General features: G+C 42.4%; 1 protein-coding gene across 1 annotated transcript in view; it reads right to left on the bottom strand.

Annotated features, from left to right (window-relative positions):
• The window catches only part of EEF1E1 (eukaryotic translation elongation factor 1 epsilon 1), a 29,903-nt gene extending 7,078 nt beyond the window's left edge, over positions 1–22,825 (bottom strand). Inside the window, exons 1-3 of the mRNA XM_054020137.1 lie at positions 22,688–22,825; positions 16,465–16,665; positions 3,223–3,318 (exon numbers count right to left, since the gene is read on the bottom strand). Coding sequence (XP_053876112.1) covers positions 3,223–3,318; positions 16,465–16,665; positions 22,688–22,789 — 399 coding nt within the window. The 5' untranslated portion in view covers positions 22,790–22,825. The remainder of the gene's footprint in view (positions 1–3,222; positions 3,319–16,464; positions 16,666–22,687) is intronic.
• Positions 22,826–24,803: the final 1,978 nt, after the last annotated feature.

Here is a 24,803-nt window from a genome sequence, read left to right as displayed (position 1 = left end):
GATCTGAACTTGTTTATTTGATATGAACCTGATACTCTGATTGAAACTTTTATAGTTTTATTTTTGGTTAGACAGAAAATTCTATTCTAAGTTCAGAGGTAGTTTATTGTGTGATATATTTTCTTATTTTTATTTTTTCGTTATGGCTGATTAATGCAGTTTACGAACTGGAGAGTAATCTTAAGTCTATATCTTTATCTCAGGCAACACTGGGATGTTAAATAGAACTAATCAGACATTTTACTGATTAGTCCCCAAATGTCCTCATACAGCATAAGCACCCCAGTTCCAACTTATAGTGTACAGATATAAAGGTTGTTTCCATATCAGAGACAATTTTAGTAAAAACTAAACTAATAACCCATGGAGGAATTAAAGTTCTTACTGAAAGCTCTGTGATTACTGAAAGACTGTCCTTTTTGTCCCCTAGCAGTACTGCTAACCTTCTGTTTTCTCTGGAACTCATGATTTAACTTGTCAGCTCTACTCTATTTTTCACCGAATTTATCTAACCCCACAAAATGTACTCAAAAAATGTCTAAAAACATGAACTCATGACTCCCATGTCAAAAACGTAGTCGTACATAGGATTGGAAGAGACTTCTTGGCTCATATAGTGTGGGGATATCAAACTCTTCACATAAATACACCATGTGGCCTATTTTATAAACTCAGATTCTGCAGAACCCAAGATTTTATTTATATCTAAGTTTCTAAACTTCCTGGTTGCAAACATAATTTTTAACATGTTAAATGAAAGTGAAAAGATGATGTATAGGTTTCACTAGTCTACTAACAGCCTGAAAATGGCAGATGCAAACACCACTTTCTTCATTCATCTCATTGTAAGTGTTAACTCTACAATAGTTGGAACACTAATATTAAACTGTTTAATTACTGACTGTGTTAGCAAATAGGGAGATGGAAGGAACTGGAAGTTATTGCCCACAGGGAATTGCAAAGTGAAGAAAAAAAAAGGAAAATGAACAAAGGCACAGGGAAAGGGAAGAGGAAGGGAGAATATGAAGCAAGAGCAAAAAGAGAGTAAAAGTATCAGCAGTGCTAAAAACAAGCAAATTTTCCCAATGAATGAGGCTGAATGCAACAAAAAGTGTTTTTAGATTTCCTTATTTATTAAAAAGTTTGATTTCTTCACAATAGTCATACTCTGCCCTTGATCTTTGTACTAACCTACCACTGACAGTGGGAGATCAAGTGTTTACTGGTAGTATGTAATCTGAGGCAGTACAGTGTAATCAGATTCTTTTAACAAATTTCTGGGTGGAGGGAAGGAGAAGGGCAACTCCTTTGTCCTCCTTCCATCCTTATTTCTGCAGCCACGATTAAAGGGAAAGAGCTGGGAACTGTTCTCTCTTTGGGGAGAGAGGAGGAAGGGCATGCAGATCAGCTCCTTTTCCAACAGGCAGAAGGGGCTGGAAATGGGAAGAAAGAAAATCTTCAAAATTTCTCATGGCCTACTAGCCAATACAGATCCCAAAAGGTGGCCCACAAGATAGGGTCCCAGGAGCGGTACTGCATTAAGAAGCCCAGCACCTCCCTCCCTGAAGTTTGAGTAGGGCAATGTCATCACAGGTACTCCCCCACCTCAAAAAACAAACACCTTCTCCCACAAAGTTTTAAAGTCATCTGTCATTTTAAATTTAAGTACTGATGTCTGGCTATATCCATAAGGCTACAATATTCAAAACAATTTGTTCTTTGTTGCACCTAGATTTCCTCCCTATTTGTATCATGTCTGGGATAACTACCCCACTATTTGCACTTTCTACTTTTGAGACAGGAAATATCTTCCAAGAAATTTAAAAACATTTTTAGACATCAATATTATTCTACATACTTTTCCCAACCAATATATGGATGGTTGAAGTCACAGTCCAGGAGAACCAACTCATTTGTTTTTACCACCTGTTCTATTTTCCTAAGCAATAACGTGTATCTTTTTCTCTTGATTAGATGGTCAACTCTGGAGCAAACTCTGAATTTAAACATGCTTGATTTTCTTCAAATAATTTTTAACTGTACTATCTCACTTGTATTCTTACATCCTCTATTACTTTTATAGGCAGTATATAAATCCTTCATATGATACATAAAAGGTAACCAATCTTAACAACATAATCATACACTAGAATACTAATATTCTAGGAGATCACTTTTTTTCACACAATTAATTCCAAGTCAACTGATTATCTACTCTTACATTTTAATAAAATCATCCAAGATAGAACCCCTTTCATTTGCTTCCTTAATCCTCTCTTTTATTTTCATTCCTGGACATTTCTACAGATTGCAATTAAATTTACTCTGAATCAGGGACAAGATTATTTTTCTAAAAGCAGCACATTTTATAATGTTACTGGCTAATCTATCTTGTTGCACTATCCCTTTTCCTCATAGTGTTTTTTCTGAAAAATAATTATCTGTACTTTCTACTTTAGACCTTTGACTAATCCCATCCAGATTTTTCCCCAGGAAGTAAGAACACATTAATTCTTTATAGCATAGGAAGCATCAAAAACCACCACCTCAGACACTGATTTACCTCCATGATATTACTCCTTCCTTCCTGTCACTACCATCCTAAATTCACTGTTCTTTTTATCATGTATGATCAAGTCTTAACATCAAATCCTGAAGCCTGAGCACTCTTTTTTCAAAATCTTGTCACCACGTTTGTACATCCTTCTAGCATTTAGCTTATCTTCACCTGCATCTTCTCGGACCAGGTATCATTTCACCCATGTTATCAAGATCAAGGTTTTGCCTTAATTTTTTGTCACTTAGTTCTTCCAGTTTTATCCATTTGTTTCCTCCTCCAATTCTGTGAATGGTAATGATACAAACTTTTGCCACCAAGTTAGGATAGTCAGGAAATAAAAGGCACATGTAGTGTTCTTGTATCGCATTATATAAAGGACAGTTTTAAATCTATTTATCCAAACAGATATGACATATCCTACAGATATGACATTCCCTTTGCCTGTTCCACAGCTAAATAGTACTTTAAATAGGGAGCCACATTTAAAGGCAAATTAATCTCAAACACTTGCACAAAACTCTGCCCTTTTATCAATGTTAATTACAAAATGGAAAAAGTAGTATTTCTACTTAGCTAGCCCTCTTCTAAAGCAAGAAATGTTTATTACTCACATGCATTAATGATTATGATTGTTATAACAAAAGTAATTAAATATTACTTACTATGATGTGATGTAGCCCATAGTACATTAAAATATCTGCTAAAGTAAAGTTGTTTCTGGCAAGGTAGACTTTGTCTTCAAGGTATAAGTTAAGATCCTAAAAGAAAATAAAAGAATTACAAAGTCAATACAATAGCAGCTGGACAGAATATTAATGCAACTGATGATATATCCTCCTAAGAATTAGAATGCTTGAAAAATTACCTCTTAGGTCAATTTAGATCAGTTAATAAATTGTCAGCTAGTCACAATAGCTGAAACAGTCTTAATTATTCTCAAACAGAAAAGACTTTGTTAGGAAGAGTTGGGGTATGTCTACACTATGAAATTAGGTTGATTTAATAGAAGTCAATTTTTTAGAAATTGATTTGATACAGTCGATTGTGTGCGTCCCCACTAAGCGCATTAAGTCGGCGGTGTGCGTCCACAGTACTGAGGCTAGCATCGACTTTCGGAGCGTTGCACTGTGGTAGCTATCCCACAGTTCCCGCAGTCTCAGCCGCCCACTGGAATTTTGGGTTGAGCTCCCAATGCCTGATGGGGCAAAAACATTGTCGCGGGTGGCTCTGGGTACATGTCGTCAGGCCTCCCTCCCTCTGTGAAAGCAATGGCAAACAATCGTTTCTCGCCTTTTTTCCTGGGTTACCCATGCAGACGACATACCACGGCAAGCATGGAGCCCACTCGGCTCAGTGTCACCATATGTCTCCTGGGTGCTGCTGGCAAACGCGGTACTGCAGCGCTACACAGCAGCATCCCCTTGCCTTGCGGACAGCAGGCGGTGCAATATGACTGCTAGCTGTTGTCGTCATCCTGCGAGTGCTCCTGGCCAACTTCGGTTAGGTTGGTCCGGGGCGCCCAGGCAGACATGGGTGCTCCTGGCCGTCCTTGGTGAAGTCGGTCGGAGGCGCCTGGACAAAAATGGGAACGACTCCAGGTCATTCTCTTCTTTAAGTTTCGTCTAATGGAGATTCAGTCCTGCCTGGAATATCATGCCAGCTGGAGGCTTCTGCCTCAGGCTGCTCTCCCAGTCAGCAGCACCGCGCGGTCGCACCTACCCCAGCCTACCCCTTGCTCCCATGGCTCATGAAGCCTGGACAGTAGTAAGGAGCAGTTCAACTATAGGCTGAGCAAGTGCATAATGGTGGTAAAATGTGCCTTTGGATGTTTAAAAGCTCGCTGGCGCAGTTTACTGACTCAGTTAGACCTCAGCAAAACCAATATTCCCATTGTTATTACTGCTTGCTGTGTGCTCCACAATATCTGTGAGAGTAAGGGGAGACGTTTATGGCAGGGTGGGAGGTTGAGGCAAATTGCCTGGCTGCTGATTATGTGCAGCCAGACACCAGGGCGGTTAGACGAGCACAGCAGGGCATGCTGTGCATCAGAGAAGCTTTGAAAACCAGTTTCATGACTGGCCAGGCTACGGTGTGAAAGTTCTGTTTGTTTCTCCTTGATGAAAACCAGCCCCCTTGGTTCACTCTACTTCCTTGTAAGCCAACTGCCCCCACCACCCCACTTTGATCTCTGCTTGCAGAGGCAATAAAGTCATTGTTGTTTCAAATTCATGCATTCTTTATTAATTCATCACACAAATGGGGGGATAACTGCCAAAGTAGCCCAGCAGGGGTTGGGGAAGAGGGAAGCACAGGGGTGGAGTAGTTGTAGGGGCACCCCCTAGAATGGCATGCAGCTCATCATAGAAGCCGCATGTCTTGGGCTCTGACCTGGAGCGGCCGTTTGCCTCTCTGGTTGTTTGGTAAGCTTGCCTGAGCTCCTTAAGTTTCACGTGGCACTGCTGTGGGTCCCTGTTATAACCTCTGTCCTTCATGCCCTTGGAGATTTTTTCAAATATTCCGGCATTTCATCTTTTGGAACGGAGTTCGGATAGCACGGATTCGTCTCTCCATACAGCGATCAGATGCAGAATCTCCCGTTCGATCCATGCTGGAGCTCATTCAAAAGTTCATGGGGATTTTCCTGTCTATCTGGCCAGTGCATTGGAGTTGAGAGTGCTGTCCAGAGCGGTCACAATGGAGCACTTTGGGATAGCTCCCGGAGGCCAATACTGTCAAATTGCATCCACACTACCCCAAATTCAACCCAGCAGGGTCAATTTCAGCACTAATCCCTCATTGGGGAGGAGCACAGAAATCGATGTTAAGAGCCCTTTAAGTCGACAAAAATGGCTTCGTCGTGTGGACAGGTGCAGGGTTAAATCGATCTAACGCTGCTAAATTCAACCTAAACTCGTAGTGTAGATCAGGGCTTGAAGTTGAAAAGTGATTCAGCTGGGTAAGCCCAGCTAACCCCCAAAATAAATAATAAAACCCTAAAAAACTCCAAATGACAGTCTGTAAATGTACAGTTAAAGGATCCAGCTGGTTCCCCCACAGAATATAATCCTTATCACTCACTCCACTTGCATCATCCATCCAATTTTAACTTCCTTTGTTCTGTAATGGAAATATGCCGCTGTTTGTATATTTTATGTCTATTGTTTGTAAGATGCGCAAAGACTGTGAAAGAAATATAACTCCAAAGTACAATCAATCATCTAAGAAACATGTAAATTCTCAAAGTCATGTATTGGTGGAGTAGAAGAATATTTTTAAGATTATAGTTTGGAACTTTTATTTTAAAAGGTGAAAAAATTTTGTAAAGACAGCATAGGTTTTTTGGATGTTAGACTCCACTGAAACACACTTTCAAATGTAACTCAGTTTTTTTTGTTTGGGAATCTCCCAGATTATTAATGATTGTTAACATTTTAAATGGAGTTGATACACAGAATCCATAAAAAGAGAGCTCTGCCTCAATATTTTCTGAAGCTCACAAAAGTGTTTCTCCTCTCCCACAGATTTTAGCACGTCCATATGAGGGGGTGTGAGAATGGATACTGAGGGGGGGAGTTATACCTGGTTGGGATTTGGGGATAGTGAAGAGAGGATGGGGAAATTTATTCACAGTGAAAAAGTTTTATATCTAGAGAATTCTAAGTATCCGAAGCTTAATACACATAAAAAAATCTTGCTTTTCTTTGTCCTTTTCCATATCTCCCAGCCCCCTGCACCTCACTCCTTTCATGCCTCTCTTGTATCCCATACTGTTCTCTGCATTCTTCCCATATCTCACCAGTCTTCTGCTCCCTTTTCTCATTCCTGACGCCCCATTCCCCGGGACCCCTGCCTCATCCAACCACCCCTTCTCCCTGTCCCCTGACTGCCCCCTGCTGCCCCATCCAACCCCCCCTCCTTCCCGACTTCCCCCGGGGACCCCTGTCCCTATTCAACCCTCTGTTCTCCCCCCACCCCCGACCACCACCTTGAACTCCCCTGCCCTCTATCCAACCCCCTCTGCTCCCTGCCCTTACCGTGCTGCCTGGGGCACCGGTGGCTGGCGGTGCTACAGCTGCGCTGCCTAGCTCAAACTGGGCTGCGCTGCCACTGCCACCGGAGCACAGCACAGAGCACCGGGTCAGGCCGGGCTCTGCAGCTGCGCTGCCCCAGGAGCTCACAGCCCCGCCGCCCAGAGCATTGTGCCGGCAGCGGAGCAAGTGAGCTGAGGCTGCGGGGGAGAGGGGACAGCAGGGGAGCAGCCAAGGGTGAGCCTCCTGGGCCAGGAGCTCAGGGGCTGGGCAGGATGTGGCCTGCGGGCCATAGTTTGCCCACCCCTGTACTAGACGGTTAACTTTTTACTTGTGTTGGGTATCAAGCTCTTTTGATAGAAATTAAAATTCAATTAAAATGCACATAAACAGCATTTTATTAGTTAAATTAAGCAGCCTTAAATGTGCTGGATGCATAAGAAAAGTAACTGATCAAAATTGAATTAGTAATACTTTATCTGTAGTTGTTGATTTGAAATGACTGTCGCTGGTCACCATGTCCTTCACGATTTTAGAACTAACAGATCTCATCCTTTCACACCTAGTTTCTATTCATAAATTGGAAAAGAAAAACAAGCTTTCCTGCTTTTTCAACATCCAGTTGGTTTCTAAATGAACTAGTCATTCAGCTGAACTAGCTGAATATTTTCTTCATTTCAGTTTATTCTCTATATTTGCAAGAGAGGGCTACTGATGTCAAAAGCTAGTGTGGAACTTCAGTAAATCCCTGTTCCCAGTGCTTAGCCAGTGATTTTCACCAGTTCAGCGATCTGATTTTCCTTAAAACTTGGCAACAAGTATGTATCGTTTAGTATTATTATTATTTTTTATTTAATTGAAATGATCTGAACAGATAGAAAGGTTAGGCCTTGACATAGGTTGTCATAATTTCAAATTTAATTTTAAATACAGGTTTAAATAAAATTTTAAAAATCCATTAAAAAATAATAATTGATTTTTATCCAACCTGTGTACTTCCCCGTAACTCTTCTTTTAGGGTTATCCTTGACAGAAATGTAGTTGCCATATGGTTCCTTTTCTCCCTATGAATGTGTTAATTCTGCACACTGATTACACATCCATCCAAGTATTTAGTCTACATATCAATTGTCACAGGATTTGTTTTTCAACTTTAAGCAGCTGGACTCATTGCCGCAGAGTCTCTAAAATGTTACTGAGATTTTGGTAAAGAATTTTGCCACAGTATGGCTCTGGATAAGAAGATGATGTGCAATTATGATTGGACCAGGGGTGAAAGTAAAATTGAAAACTTACAGGTATGGGGGCCGGCGCTTCTGGCAGAAGGGGTGGGGCTGGGTGTCAGAGTCTCCCACCCAGCCCTTCCAGGCTGCCTGGACCGTGCAGCCCAGGGCTCCAGCGGCGATTTAAAGGGCCTGGGGTTCCGGCCGCTGCTGCCGCTACCGCAGCAACAGCTGGAGCCCCAGGCCCTTTTAAAATCGCCGGTCCTGGAGCAGCTGCTCCTTTTGCCCCCCACACTCGTTGGCAGCCTGGGGGGGGGCGCAAAAGGGGCAGCGCTTTAAGCAGGGTACTTAAAGTAAGGCGGTAGTGGCTGGTACCAGGCCGTACCACCTTACTTTCACCCCTGGGTTGGACCCGTATAGAACAGAAAGTTCTGATGTTTCAGAGCTTGTAAATAGTCCAGAATAGAGGAAACAGAAGCTTCCAAGGAAGACAGCTGATGCCATGCTATCCAAATAGAAAGCCTTTTCTATTTTGCTGCATAAAGTTAGAAGAACTTATACTATGTACCAAGATGTTCTGGACTTTAGCTAAACAGGTTCTTTTGGTTGTAGTTAATAAGCCAGAATTCAGGCTGTCAGATGTAAAGATGCTGGATTTGGACATGAGATCTGACCTCAGTTTTGTGAAACTATGTCAGAGAGAACAAGTAGTGTGATAGGACATTGAGCTGACAGGTTCACCAAGTCTGTGTACCTGAACAGCTGGGCCAATCTAGGTCAATCACTGAGGATGATGCTTGTCTGAGTTTCCTTTGGATCCATGGCATTAAGGGGATTGGCAGTAGGCATACATCAGTCCCATACCCACGAGATGAGGAAGGCATCAGAATGCCCTAGAACAGAATATAGGGCATTCCTTGTTCTGTACTGTGGCACGTAAGTCTATTTATGGACACAGACACCCTTCCAAAATATGTTCCACAGGATTGAGTCTTTTATAGTCCACTCATGGTTGTCTGAGAACTGTCTGCTGAACTGATCAATGAAGGCATTTTGCAAGCTCAGAAGATGCAGAGCCACTGGTGCGATATGACAAATACAGCAATCCCAGAGACTACAGCTTCTTGGCAAAGCGGAGATGTCCATATACCTCTCTCCCAGTAACACCATACATGGCTCGGGTGTTGTTTCAGTCATCATTTGGATCATGGATCCTTGTAACATGGGTAGAAATGCCACGCTTGACATGGCTCTGAGTTCCAGGACATTTATGTTGAGAGTCTTGGTAGGCAATGGTGCAGCAAAAGGTATTCTATTGCACACATGAAGCAGATCCTTCCATTAATCTAAGGAGGAGAGGACTTCTCCTGGGAGCTTCACTTTCATGCCCACATGGTGATTGCTTGATAGATATACTGATTTGAACCACCCTTACATGGTCACATGTGAAGTCTGGCATACTAAGTGACACAGGTGCAACAGACCATGTGACACAGGAACCTAAAATATGCTCTTACGGACATCTTGAAGTTAGCATGCTGATGATCAAGGACACTCATTATGGTCTCGTACCTCTCCTGTGATCGATAGATTTGAGGTCAGCAAGATCTTAACATAGTTCCTATGAATTTTATAATCTGGATCAGTAAAATTGTGGATTCTTTTCCTGTTGATCTTGATCCCCAGCATGGTGAAGAGCTGTATGAGCCAATGAATTGATGTGTCCTGAAAGTTGAGAGTTTTGAACCAATCCTGAAGCTCTAATGAAGGAGTTACCATCCTAAACCTGAAACAATAGACCTATCTCCTGAGACATCTCTAGTCTAGAATAGGACACCAGCTATCTTTCTTCTTTGGGATTATGAAGTAATGGGATAGTATCCCTTACATCTGAATTATATGGGTACCTCTTCCAGTACTCCGAGCTTCAGAAAGAGTCCACTTCTTGTTTTAACAGTATCTTATGAGAGGGATTCCTGAAAAAGGGATGGGGAAGGAGGGTGGAGAAGGGAGTGACTGAAATTGGATAGAATACCCTTAGTTTCAAGGACCAATTTGTCTGAGTGATCTTAATTCAAGTCTTCCAAAAATTAAAAGGTAGTTGCCAAGAGAGGAGGAGGAGAGAAATCCTGAAACTGTTCTGTTCTGCTCTTAAAGGGTTCTCAAACTTGCTGACATGAGGAAAACATAAGGCATACAGCAGGAGAAGGAAAAGGCAGCTCACTGTCTCTTGCATTGGAACTTCAGTTTCTTCTTTGGCGGGGTTCCAACATTCTCTGTGGATTGTAGTAATAAGTTGAGACCTCTGGTCTGGTGAAACTTTGGGCTCTTGTCTGCTTCCTCATTGGAGCTGTTATGTATATGATGAGGATGGATAGTGGTACTCAAATCCTTCAACAAACGCAGTTCACAGTCTTCAAACAGAAGGTCCTCAATTGTTGTTTAGACCTTCTTGCACATTCAGTAAGATTGGAGCCATGAAGCCCTGCACCCTAGGTGATAGTCATATTTTGAAAAAAGGGCCTGATAATTTGAAATATGCATCTGAAGAATGCAGATGCATAGATTTTTTTTTTGCCAAATTACATTTTTTAAGGTCCTTCCTCCTTTGTGTCATTAGAAATGACCAGGCAGCAGACAAGCACATGCAAGGGAGGAGAGAAAGGAACAGAACATATGTGAAGAGGAGATGAACTGAGGAGCAAAAGGAGATTTTGAAAGAAGTAAATTGCACTAAAAGACAAACATTTATATTAAAGATAAAAGAATTTGTGTATTTTTTCTAACCTCTCCATATACACAAGTGCTGTAGGTGCCACAAGGATGTTATTTGCTTGTGAATGGCTAGGAAGGTGGTCCATGAGACTCTCAATAACACAGTCCATGTTATGAAAAAAATTTAAAACCCTAGTAAGGCAATGCAAATAATTAACAAAACTGTTTTGATGCTATGCAGGAGTTCTATTAAAAAAAGGTAGAAAGATCAGTTTGAGTATTCTATATATTTTCTTCTCAACAAGACCTTTGTTTCAGAATCTCTTAACAAGCACTAAACAGTTTTGTTACTGAGGTTTTACAGAATCGTAGTATCTCATTTGAGATCCAACTAGAGGCAGCCTAGTTTACAGCAGAGGTGACTGAACTGCTTTTGGCACACGCAACACACAACTCATTACAAATTGCGGCTTTAGGCTGCAAATGTCCCAAGACTGCCACTACGCATTCCAGATACATTGTAAAACCACAATCTCAGACTTGCCTGCCTACTTTAGTTCTTTTCCCATACGCCCTTTTGGCACAGGATACTTATCTACCTCAATACTAGGCTGTCTCTTGTTCCAACTATTAACTCACGGTGGCAAGAGGAACAAATAGAAGCAAAGAAATAACTACTGTTCTGTAGGAACATTTCTACACAGGCAGTATTTCATGCAGTATTGTGTCAGCAAGAACTCTGGCCACTCATCACCTGATATAAATGAGTATCTTCAGGAAAACTGCTATCACTGGTTAAAATTAAGTGCTGAGACTCTTCTTCCTCTCCCAAAATCTACTTTATAGTACTAGGAGTGAAGTTTTTATTTTGTTTGGAAACAATTTACATACAATATTGAAATACAAAATGTGTAAGACAATCTCTCTTTCCCACACTAGCACTGCTGCTAAGATCAAAACTGTGATGTGAAAGTTGTCAGATAGACCAGAGTTATAAAAATCTGGCACTAAGACTGCTTGTGTGTCCAGAATTTAGGTCATTTAATACTTAAGTACCTGATTTACAGACATAAAATGGTACTTTGATATCTAATTGTCAAGCAATTATGCCTGCTGCACTGTGGAAACCTGGTTATAGCAAAGTTGAAAAATCTGCCTTTTAATCTGTATTCCAAAAGAGCAAGAAAATTAAAAGTACAGATTTACATTCATATTGTCTCAGACTAAATTGAAAAGGAAAGTTTCCAAGTTTCCAGCGAAGGGAAAGTGTGTATGGTTAGCAGACATAACATAGTATAGCAGTTGAAAGGAGTTGTAAAGCCATGATTCTAGTATTCATAATGTAAATATACAGCAAAACCCAGCAATCAGAATACTTTCTGCAAACCATAACCAAGACTGAATAAATGTAGTAATAGTGATAGAATCTGTAAATATCTACTTCTTATATTTACAGCTAAGAGAAGAGCCTATAACCTGAAATATTAATTTTATTTTTTTAAAACAGATTTAAAACAGATTCACTTTCCAAAGCAACGATAATATAAGCATGCCTTATAGTGAAACCATTTTGCTCTCCACAACCTTGGCCATTTTATTGATGTTGTGACGATGTATCCCATAATGCTTTATGGGAATATGACATAACTGGAGTATATTTTATGCTACATGTGCCATGTAACATATCTCTGTAAAGGTTATGGTTTACTGAATCTATTCATCCTATTTGTACACATATCATTTTTTGTTATGAATACTGGCTGTATACTTGCTTGATTTCTAAGTAAGCTTTGTAAGGCATTTGATCAGCTTCTTTAGAAAGAAATTCACAAAATTAAGTGCCCAATAAAGAAGCACTCAAGGAACAATGAATCTTGGAATACTCCAATCCACATAAGAAGTCTTCCTGGAGACATACAAGATACCATGTGGGCAATGGCTTCTGCCTTTAAAAACTGTGAGTCATGGATGGATATGTGACTTTCCCAGGTGAGTCCCCAGAACTCCATCTTGGAGCTGGACTTTGCAAAGGCGAGAGGAGGGGATCTCCACCCACAAGAGAAAGTTTATTAGTCTTCAGCTGGCTAAAGAGAGCGCCCTCCACCCCCAAAGATACCTGAAAGAAACTGGAACAAAGGACAATCCCTACAGGGGGTGTGAGTGATTGCTGGACCCAGACTAGCAGGAGACTAGTCTGTAAAAGGAAGCTTACTGGAAGTGGTAAGGTGTTATTTGTATTAAGTTTCTTAGACTTGCGTGTTCTATTTTATTTTACTTGGTAATTCACTTTGTTCTGTCTGTTACTACTTAGAATCACTTAAATCCTACTTTCTGAATTTAATAAAATCACTTTTTACTTATTAATTAACCCAGAGTATGTATTAATACCTGGGGGGCAAACAGCTGTGCATATCTCTCTATCAGTGTTATAGAGGGTGAACAATTTATGAGTTTACCCTGTATAAGCTTTATACAGGGTAAAACGGATTTATTTGGGGTTTGGACCCCACTGGGAATTGGGCACCTGAGTGTTAAAGAAAGGAATACTTCTGTAAGTTGCTTTCAGTTAAGTCTGCAGCTTTGGGGCACGTGGTTCAGACCCTGGGTCTATGTTGGAGCAGACTGGGGTGTCTGGCTCAACAAGACAGGGTGCTCGAGTCCCAAGCTGGCAGGGAAAGCAGGGGCAGAAGTAGTCTTGGCACATTAGGTGGCAGCACCCAAGAGGGTTTCTGTGATCGACCCGTCACAGATGTTACTATTAAATATTTATATTTCAGTAAGGCCAAGATGTCCCAGTCATGATCATGGACCCCTCTGTTCTGTGCACTGAGCAATCACACAAAACAACAAGATCCTCACCCCAATGAGTTTACAATCTAAGGCAGGAATCCTACAAGTTGCTTTGTGCAGACAAGCCCATATACTAACACAGACACACACTGAACTCAGCAGGGCTCTGCCCATATGAAGAAGTTTGCATAATCAGGACTAGAGGTGGTCAAAAAACATTAAGTGTTTTCCATGAAAACTTCTGAACAAAACAGAATTGTAATGTTCAAAAATTTTCATTGAAAATCCCCCCTCCCCCCCTTTTTTTTTAAACGAATGAAAAATGTGTTTCCTTTTTTTGTTCCTGACCTAGGAACAAGTCCCTGCTCCAAAGCAGGGATTCAAATCTGGGTTTCCCTGCACATCCCAGGTAGGTGTCCTAACCACTGGGCAAAAGGTTAAAGGGAAGTGGGATGGAGAAGGAGGGCACCACCGACAACAGCTTTTTTTTGAATAATTTCCTTTGCTTTTACTAAAAATACCCCAAACAAAATGTTTTGTTATTTTATTTATTTTTGTGTGCTTGTGGAACTGCCAACAAACGGGGGTGGGGGGGGTGGGGTGGGGGGAGAGGGCGGGGCAGGGGGAGAGAGAGTTATTCACCCAGTTCTAGGGTTACCATTCGTCCGGATTTACCCGGACATGTCCTCCTTTTCGCGCTAAAAATAGCGTCCGGGGGGAATTTGTAAAGCACTCACAATGTCCGGGATTTCCCCCTCCCCCGGCAGAGCGAGCGGCTGGGAGGGCTGCAGAAAAATCCCGGGCTGGACTCCGGAGCAGCTGTAGAGGAGCCGGAGCCGCCCTGCATTCTGAGTTGGCCTCTCCTGCAACCCGGTCCGGCAGCACTGTGCAGGGCCAGGGACCGGGTTTTGTTGTGCAGGGCCAGGGACCGGGTTTTGTTGTGCTGGGAAGCGCAGCCACGTGTCCGGCTCGGCTCGCACAGAGCCCAACACCCTGTTCTGAGCAGCAGGGTAAGGGGGACCGGGGGCAGGAAGGTTCTGGAGGGGGCAGTCAAGAAACGGGGGGGGGCGGGGCTTTTGGGAGGGGGTGGAGAAAGTTTTGGGCAGTCAGGGTACAGGTAGGGGGTAGGGTCCTGGGGGGCAGTTGGGGGGGGTCTTAGGAGGGGGCAGTTAGGGGACAAGGAACAGGGAGGCTTAGGTAGGGGTGGGGTTCTGGAGGGCAGTTAGGAGCAGGGGTCCCAGGAAGGGGCAGTCAGGGGACAAGGAGCAGGGGGGTGGGGAGCTGGGAGTTCTGGGGGGGGCTGTCAGGGGGCAGGAGTGGGGAGAGGGATCGGAGCAGTCGGGACAGGGAGCAGAGAGGTTTAGATGGGTTGGGAGTTCTGGGGGGGCTGTCAGGGGGCAGGAGTGCGGAGAGGGATCGGAGCAGTCAGGGGACAGGGAGCAGAGGGGTTTAGATGGGTTGGGAGTTCTGGGGGGGCTGTCAGGGGGCAGGAGTGCGGAGAGGGATCGGAGCAGTCAGGGGACAGGGAGCAGAGGGGTTTAGATGGGTTGGGAGTTCTGGGGGGGGCTGTCAGGGGGTGGGGAGTGGTTGGATGGGGCGTGGGAGTCCCAGGGGTCTGTCTGGGGGTGGGGGTGTGGATAAGGGTTGGGGCAGTCAGGGGACAAGAGGCAAGGAGGCTTAGATAGGGAGTGGAGTCCCGGGGGGCAGTTAGGGGCAGGGGTCCCAGGAGGGGGCAGTCAGGGGACAAGGAACGGGGGGAGGGTTGGGGGTTCTGGGGGGGCGGGAAGTGGGAGGGGCAGGGGCGGGGCTAGGGCGGGGCTCCTCCCGTCCTCTTTTTTGCTTGTTGAAATATGGTAACCCTACCCAGTTCTACCCACAAGTTTTTTGATTCATTGAATTAAAGAAACCCCCCAGAATTTCCAAGAAAATACAAATTTTCCATGAAAATATGTTTCCTTCAAAAAGCCATTTTTTATTCAGAAAGTTTGATGAAAAGTTTTAACTAGATCTCAGAGTCCCTGAGCCCTGGCTCCAGCCTGAGCCCAGAAGTCTAAACTGCAGTGAAATAGCCCTGCAACCTGATCCCCACAAGTCCGAGTCAGCTGGCATGGGCCAGTCATGAGTTTTTAATTGCAGTGTAGACATATTTGTAGAAACACCAGACATTTTGTACTTTCCATATAAAATTATGGAAACTTTTTAAATTTGAAGAAAGAGAACTTCTTAAAAATTATGTAGGATTTCAGTGCCATGTTGTACACTTTTAATAATAAAATTAGGCCTCTTCAACCTCCTACCCTGATATGATAGTTAAAATTAAACTACTTTTGGCATTTTTGATGAAAGGACTCAAGAAGTCTGAAGAAGCAAAATGGAAAGAAGGATTTTAGTTTAATTTTAACTGAGTAAAACTTAATGGTACCTTTCCCCCTCCCAACCACAGCTTCTGAAAATAAGGGAGAGCAATTTTTGAAGTCTAAGGCAGTGAGGAACACTCAATAAAAATTCCATACATTAGTAGTTTATAAATATGAAAACATGAGTTTATGGAAATTTCCCTCTATGCTTTCACTCATCGCCATCTCACATATCATATTGCATATTAACTCATCTTGGCATCCATCCATCCATTTATCCAATCACCATAATATCTAGACTTGGAGTAGATCCCACCTTGTTACTGAAGCAAAGAGTCGTTCTCAATAAAAATAAAACAAATGTTATCTTGAATCAGAGTGCAGGCCAATTTATATATATTGGGACTTCAGTAGTAGCTTACAGATGTGAGGAAACTGTAGCCTTTCAAGATTTAGAAGAGACTAAATAGTTAAACACTCTCTGAACTTTATAGGCACAATTACAGTCCCTCTCCGTTACATTCTTACATATTAAGTTTTTACAGTAGAGCAGGAGGCTTGCTTTATGTATTCTATAGTTAAAACCATTTCCTTAAGTTTCAGGTTGTTTTTTCAATAAACTGAAAAGAAAGCAACAAATTTAATGGCAAATGATTTGAGATCATCAATATCTACCCATTTTATTACTAAAGTAAATACATATATGTATATGAATATACTGTCCCCAACACAACAGCTTTGTCACTCCAAAATTCAATATTCTGGTGGTAAAGCAATTAAGTTATCCTTACCTTCAGAATTATTCTTATATCTTCTTTATTAGAATGTCCAGCTATTTGAGTTACTCTGTATTCTAACCACTGCTGAACTATTGCTTTCTCTTCTGCAGTACTTCCAAGTAGCTGTTCTTTCTTAGCTTGTTTGACTAGATGGGTGGCTATAGTAGTCAATCCTGTGAGACTGGGACCATTGTTTGTTTGAAGAACTGGAATCTAGAAGAAAACAAATACCATGTAAGTTTGTCATGTTAAAAGGTTAGCCTTTGTTAAACAAACTGATTATATGGTATCCCAGTATGTTCACTTTTTATTAGGCAATTAAAAATATTAGGTTTTAGTTAGGCAATTAAAAATATTAATGCTAAGAATAATACTTCACATGGAAAATATTTAAATTATTCTTAATCCTTGGGTTGATTTTTTTTCAGTTTCCACTGCAGGAAGAAAAAAATATATATATATACATTCAAGACAGAACATATACATAGGGTATTTCTAGTTCAATATAACCAACCCATGCCAAAAATCAGTGAGAGCATCAGAATAAGAACTATCGTCTACCAGAAATCTTCATAGGTAGCCTTTGATACACATTTTCAAGTGTAAAAATAAAACTTCAGACTATAGAATCAGCAAATATCCAGCTTTTCTGGACAGCCACAAATAAATCATACCTGTCAGACTTTTTCAATGCTTATTCTAAATAACTGTTTAATGATTGTGAAAGTTGTGACTTTGCACAGTTAGGTGTAGGGACATAACTCAGCAAGACAGATGACTAGAGTTATACAAGTCTAGTGACTGACTAAGTTACTGGGAGGAAGCCGTTTCAGGAGCAACAGCAAATGTGTTGTTTCACCTTTAAAAAAAAAATTAAAAAAAATTCTGCATTGCACTTCTCCATGCTTAGGGTTAAGCTATAGTTTAGTGTCAACTTTTAAAAATCTTAATTTATAGTACTGCAATTACTTGGGGTTTTTTGTGATACCCTTTAAATATAGCACATGTTCTCTGTTCCTGTGAACTCCTATACAAATAATTGTCAAGTTGTTCAACCACCTCCTGAAGAGACTTTGCCAGGTAACTGTAACAGCAAATGCTGCTCCAAGAGGAGAAAAGGAGATACAAATGCTGTATCAATCTTTACCCCATGCTAAGGAAGTCTGAGCACAGTTCAACTAATAACAGTGGAAACTAAGAGACTCACACTTCAAGAGCACCCTGTGTTTCCAATAGTGTGCCAATGAATTAAGCTAATTTGGAATACGGCACACTTATTCTAGAGTTATAGCATTCACACATGCAGTTAATCAGGAATAGCTAAATCCAAAATAACTCCCAGTGTAGAAAAACCCTTAATTAATCTGCATCCTCCTTTTTGTTTTGTGAAGCTCATTTTGATGTAAAACTGTTCTGTGCCTTCACCTGGACACTGTAGCCTCCATATTGAACTGAAAAAATCTTGCACCTAGCAGAGGGATAACAATGGCGGTTCGATAAAACCCGATAACCTCTCAGTCAAATAGAATCACCCTACACCAGTGGTTCTCAAACTTGTTCTGCTGCTTGTGCAGGGAAAGCCCCTGGCGGGCTGGGCTGGTTTGTTTACCTGCCGCGTCCGCAGGTTCAGCCGATCGTGGCTCCCAGTGGCCACGGTTCGCTGCTCCAGGTCAATGGAAGCTACTGGAAGCGGCGCGGGCCGAGGGATGTACTAGCCGTCGCTTCCAGCAGCTCCCATCAGCCTGGAGCAGCGAACCGCGGCCACTGGGAGCCGCGATCGGCCGAACCTGCGGACTCGGCAGGTAAACAAACCAGCCCAGCCCGCCAGGGGCTTTCCCTGCACAAGCGGCGGAACAAGTTTGGGAACCACTGCCCTAGACCAAAGAGCTGGCTACAGCCCATGGAAAAACAGTTTTCCCAGGTGGGTTGGTAACCAATAAACAAGTCACTTGATGGGGATTTGAGGCTGACCTGCAAACTATAAAAGGACAAGGTCTGCCCTGTACAACTCTTTCTCAGTTACCAGAGTGAGAAGGCAAGAATGAATAGAGGAGAAAAGGGGAGCGGCAGAATCATGGGCTCTCTATACAGATGCTGATCAAATTACAAAAGTTGAGTCCATATTTACCAAATTCAATAAAACACAAGATATAGAAGTCATACCTACTGTTGTCTAATTCTAAGTACTGTCCTCATCACTGTAATACAACCACCAATTCAGTGATGAAAACCATGAAATTGGTCAACTAACAAATTTCACACCAAAATTTCCTGGCTTTGTATTAAACTTTATCATAATCACTGAAAACGTATGTAATGAAAAAGTTAGTAGGCCTTTATGTATAGTTGTACTTCAAATTGTAAAAAGAAAAATTACCTATTTTGCTCATCTGAGCACCCTGAAAGTACAAAATGTAATAGGCATATATTATCTGAAATACATTTAAAACTAACGATTACAGTTAACATTTCTGATCCTAACAATGATTGATATTCCTAGAGAAGTCATACGTGACTATATTAATTTAGTTTAAGATACCAAACCAAATTTCATCTTGTTACGTGTACAACTTTTAAAACCAAGAAAATATCTAAACATACAACAATTTTCTTCTAAATTATTAAAGAAGCATTAATGGAAAACTGGCTTCAGTTCTTAATACCAGTCTTCCATACTGCCAGTGCCACAAACTATATCACTTCAGGCTGTACGTGTGGGCAATTCTTTTAAAGGAAATCAGTAATGTACTGTGAATTAACCCTATGGTTTTATTTGACAAGACAGACAACCATTCTGTCCATGACTTTCAACAGTGGGTAAGTATAGTGTACAATATTCTTTGAAGTCATTCAGTAAGAAACTGATTGGAGTATGATGGCACTACAGAAAGCATGCAGTGGAGCACCCATTTCTCTCCACAAGACCTTGCCTCTCAATGGGGACTTAAACAAAATAAAGGCATTAGACAACACCTATTCTAATTATTAAACCAGATCATAAACCTAAGAACTATGTTGCTATTTTCATGACAGAGACCCAAACTTTAAAAAGGGTAAGGTCCAATCAAACCAACAGAATCTGTGTCCCCTGTAGATATCCCGCTCAGCAATAACCAGCAGTTAGTTCTTCTCTTGCAAAAAGTAGAAGAAATGTACTACAGCTAAACTTTTGAGACTTTTAAAAAAATCATGTAGAAAATGAAGTAACATTGATCTAATTAAACAAGACTTCTGAATAGTTGGAAGTTTGTGATATTTCAATTAATATTCTGAAGCAGAAGAATCAAGTTATATTTAAAAAATGGTTCATAAAGATTGTATGTCAAATACTGTTGGCATTAAGCATTTAGCATATTTCCAGAGGGTCTAAACTAATTCCTGATCTAATTTTAAAAGGGCATCACACATCTAGTTTTTCCAGTGATAACAGCTCCCTGATGTACTTATTTCCTTCCAATTTTATGAAGTTAATGATCTCATGTTCACTGTCACACAGTCAATATTCAATGTACAACAGATATTCAAGAAGGAATTTTCTGCAGTATGTTACTACTTTTAGCTGTTGGATACGATCAGATCTCCAGAATCTGAATTAAGGAGAGACTACTTTCCTCATTGTTACACATAATTATGCTTCACTAGATTTGGTTTCAACTGGAAGACCATGAGTTGATTGCCTCCTAATGCCAAAATAGAATAGATTTCTAATTATAGGAATCAAAATTCAGTGCTCAGTATTATTACTGAACAATTAAAAACCTCTTCAGCAAACAAATGCACGGTACACAAATGCATATTGAGGTCAACACTGAGGAGCAAAGGATTACACAAATGTGCATTCAGAGTAACTCAGTGGCAGTACCATTGTACTCAGCAACAGGAGTGTGGCAACAACTACTTGCTTACAGCAGTACTGAGCCAGAAGTCTGCTCTTTCCAGGCAGTAAAAACTGATAAAGGTTGCCATGTAGAGAAGATAGAATGAATCAATTATGCCAACCCTAAATACAAAATATTTTGTATTGCATACCTGATAAAATAGTATACCAAAAATTTCAGAAGTAAAACAGAAAAATAGATACACATTAATAAGAAAATATGATAAAGAATACATCTTGTGCATCTGGCTGATCTAGTTTGAACTGAATGATTTCAAAGCTGCCAGAAGCAAACCTGAACATACCATAATGCTGAAAAACCAAGTTACCCATTCCCCATATTGATATTATAAATAAAATGCTACCTTCTACATTGATTGATCAACAATTCTAGAGAGCATGGTATGTTTGCAAGAACAGGAAATGAATATCACTTTACAATAACTCAAAGGCCTGAGCATAAAGGGCAGGCAAAGTTGGGAAGAATAAATAAATATGTAAGTGTTTTGGGCCAGATTTCAGGGTACTTTGATTTTATATTGGCAAGCCCATTTGTTATTGTGAGGGCTCTGTGTCTGTCACAGAGGTCACGGAAGTCATGGATTCTGTGACTTTTCACAACGTTCGTGACTTCTGCTGCGGCCTCCTCAGGTGGCCGTTGGGACAGCCACACCTGTCGCTGCTGGAGCAGCTCTGCAACCAGCCACACTGGCTGCTGCAGCTGCCGGTCCTCTCGCAACCAGAGCAGCCGCTGCTGGGGCAGTCCCCGGGCAGCTGGTGGTACTGGCCGCAGTGCACCCCTCCAGCAGCAGCCCCCCAGCTCCCACCCCAGCAGCGATCCCCCGGGGGTTTACCCTCCCTGGTAGCTCAACCCCCCGCTGATTTAGTCAAGGGTATTTATAGTATAAGTCATGGACAGGTCACAGGGCTCTGAATTTTTGTTTATTGCCTGTGACCTGTCCGTGACTTATACTAAAAATACCTAGGACTAAACCATAGCCTTAATTATTGTCCCTTTCAGGTGGCCCCATGCAATGTTCTCCTTGCAAATGTGCTTCCCACAGTTATGCACTATTTTTATACATCAACATTAAGGGGGAAGTGTCTGTTGCATTTTAGGCCTCGTCTGCAAATGGGTCTTAGGATAGATTTAATTATTTCACAGTATTATAATTTACGAAGATACTTAAATCTGTACAATCACTAAAGTGGACAAAGTTATACCAGTAAAAATGCCTTATTTATACGAATAAGCTATACCGACACCAGCATACTTCACCCACAGTAGGGGGTCATACTGCTTGAACTACCTACATCAGTTTCAATGTAGTTAAAATGTTGCAAAGACAGCCCCTGGACAAACTTTTATTAACCTGTGGAGCTGCCGCAAGGCTACTTGTTGCCCCAGCTATGAGGGCCAGAGGGGTCTCTGGAGAGGGAGTGGTTTCTGAGCCATGTAACTTTTGGGGTCATTACGGATAAAAGAGATTGCGCTACCAGACAGCCCACATTTAGATTTGATACTGCTTTTCACTGACTAAGCCTATGCAATGTTGTTGTAGCTGGGTTGGTCTCAGGATATGAAAGAGAAAAGGTGGGTGAGGTACTGTTATTGGACCAACTTCCGCTAGTGAAAGAGACAAGCTTTCCAGCTCCACAGAGCTCTGCTTCAGCTGTAAAAAGCAACAGAGGGTCCTGTGGCACCTTTGAGACTAACAGAAGTACTGGGAGCATAAGCTTTCCTGGGTAAGAACCTCACTTCTTCAGATGCATCTGAAGATTTGAGGTTCTTACCCACGAAAGCTTATGTTGCTTTTTACAGATTCAGACTAACCCGGCTACCCCTCTGATGCTTCAGCTGTGTAAGTCCAACCAATAAATAAATGCATCCTGCACTGCAGCAGGGCCTGTTCCCTTTGGCACCCACAGCTGGGGGTGTCTCTGGGCACGTCACCCACAGGCACCGTGGCCCTAACGCAAAGCCTAGCTGGGGGGGGGGGAGGGGGCTTTTAGTGAGAGCCGGCACGAGCGAGCCCAGCTGGCTCCGTCAGTTCGGACCCGGCCAGAATCTAATCGCAGCTGCGGGAGGTTCCTGTCTTCGCCCTGGACGTGCTGCCAGGGGAAGGGGAAGCCTCCTGCCCCCTTCCCCCCGGCGCCCCTTTAGCGGGGAGGCGGCCACAGAAACTCACCGCCTCTAACTGGGGACTCAAACGGCCAGAGACAGGTGTGGGGGCGGGGTAACGGGGCCGCACCGCCTCGCGCTCGCCGAAGGGAGAGAGGGACGAGCGCGAGGGCAGCCCGTTTGTTGCGCGCGCACATGCCCGAGTCGGTCCCCAGTTCTCCCCTCGCAGCCTTCACCTTCCGCTCCTCCCGGGCACTGTACTTGTTCCCTTTCTTCAGGCCCAGGAGCTTCTCTAACAAAATCAGCTCCTCCGGCCCGGGCCCCGCCGCAGCTGCCATCTTTGGAGACAACCCGCCCGGGAAAGGAAGAGGAAGAATGACGAGTCCCTCAAAACTAACAATCTCCAGCACGATTGGACAGAGGGGCCTCACCTCCTCCTCCCCCCTCCAAGTAACGTCTCCATCCATTGGCGGAGGAAGGGGGAAAGGCAAGACTGGCCGAGCACAGGAACATAATAATCTGCGCCTGCGCCGAGATGAATGTGGCTTAATAATGATAGGCGCAGTAGAAAGGGGAGGGGTCACGTCTCAGGCTGAAGGGGGCGCGTGAAGCGCATGCGCAAAGGGGAGACACGCGGAGTACATTCTATGAAGCTTGATTTACGCGTGCGCAAAGTGAAGGGGCTGGGGGTGAGGAAGAGTCTCGTATGCTAATCAGGTCTGTGTTGTAGCCAATCAGGGGGGCTAATGCTGCTGTCCTCCCTCCAGGGACTGGCAGCGCGACAGACGCAGACCGCCCCTAGGCTGAGCCGCTCCCTGCCAGGTGACCCTGTGGCAGCCCCGGCGCTCCCAGCTGGGGAGGAAGCGCGGTGAGGTGTTGGCATGCAATGTCCTAGCGCTGCTTGAGTGCAAAGCTCACCTACACCATAACTAGGGAGCCGTGACTGCAGGCTCCAGCCTATTTTTATCTCACGAGTTCATACCCAATTAGAGCATTTGTGTAAAAGAGGGGTTCATTGGGGCTGAAATTTCTATTATGGTTTTGCACATTATCAATTTTGCTTAAAGTGTTAGTCTAATTCAGGGGTAGGCAACCTATGGCACACGTGCCAAAGGCGGCACGCGAGCTGATTTTCAGTGGCACTCACACTGCCTGGGTCCTGGCCACCGGTCCGGGGGGCTCTGCATTTTAAATTTAATTTTAAATGAAGCTTCTTAAACATTTTAAAAACCTTATTGACTTTACATACAAAATAGTTTAGTTATATATTATAGACTTATAGAAAGAGACCTTCTAAAAACATTAAAATGTATTACTGGCACACGAAACCTTAAATTAGAGTGAAAAAATGAAGACTCGGCACACCACTTCTGAAAGGTTGCCGACCCCTGGTCTAATTTATTGCCTATTTCATGGGTTTTAAAATTAGGGGTGATACATAGTTTATAGGCATTTTTAAGGGGACCTCCTATAGAGCTGGCGACAGAAGAGGAGTCAGTGCAAATGCTAGGCTTTCTGAGGCCTTGATAGATAAATTGTAGAACCAGCCACTCCTTGAATTTCAAAATTTAGACTCAGCGACTATTGAGTTATCATTATGTTATTAGTCATAACAAGATTAGGGGAGTAACAGGAGTTACACATGCCTATGGAATTATAGTACCTATATATGCCTATGGAGAATCAAGTACACTCCTCTTGATTAGATTGTAATTTTACAATCTACCCTGATTAAGGGGGTAGCACAGGGGTCGGCAACCTTTCAGAAGTGGTGTGCCAAGTCTTCATATATTCACTCTAATTTAAGGTTTCGCGTGTAAGTAATACATTTTAACCTTTTTAGAAGGTCTCTCTCTGTAAGTCATTATTATATAATTAAACTATTGTATGTAAAGTAAATAAGGTTTTTAAAATGTTTAAGAAGCTTCATTTAAAATTAAATTAAAAATGTAGATCTTTTCAGTTTAATGTGATTCTTGCCCTTGCTTTTCCTTGCTGAGTTTTCCAATGTCTGGCACGTATTTGGATACTTTAAGGTACACACAGACTTCTGAGTGATCAGTTGTTAACCAGCTCCAAGAGGGACAGAGGACAGATTTCATGTCTGAAAATACCTGTTCACACAGGTATGTGGATCCAAATGCTGAAAGCATTGCAAACACAGTTTTCTTCAAACAGTTAAATTTCACTGGCAGGGACATCCAGCAGGTCAGAATAGAGGCCCCATGATCTCTCTCAGTAGCTTCAAGTGCACTCAGCAGATCTCCAAACTTTGATGCCCACAATTCTGAGCTTTTTAACTGAATGAGCTGCATTTCAAAATCTTCAACACCCATCCACTGAAATACAGAT

The sequence above is a fragment of the Malaclemys terrapin genome, chromosome 2, assembly GCF_027887155.1.
Source record: "Malaclemys terrapin pileata isolate rMalTer1 chromosome 2, rMalTer1.hap1, whole genome shotgun sequence".
Classification (NCBI taxonomy): Eukaryota; Metazoa; Chordata; order Testudines; family Emydidae; genus Malaclemys; species Malaclemys terrapin.
Note: the sequence above shows the minus strand (reverse complement) of the source record. Positions and strands in the feature narration are given on the sequence as shown.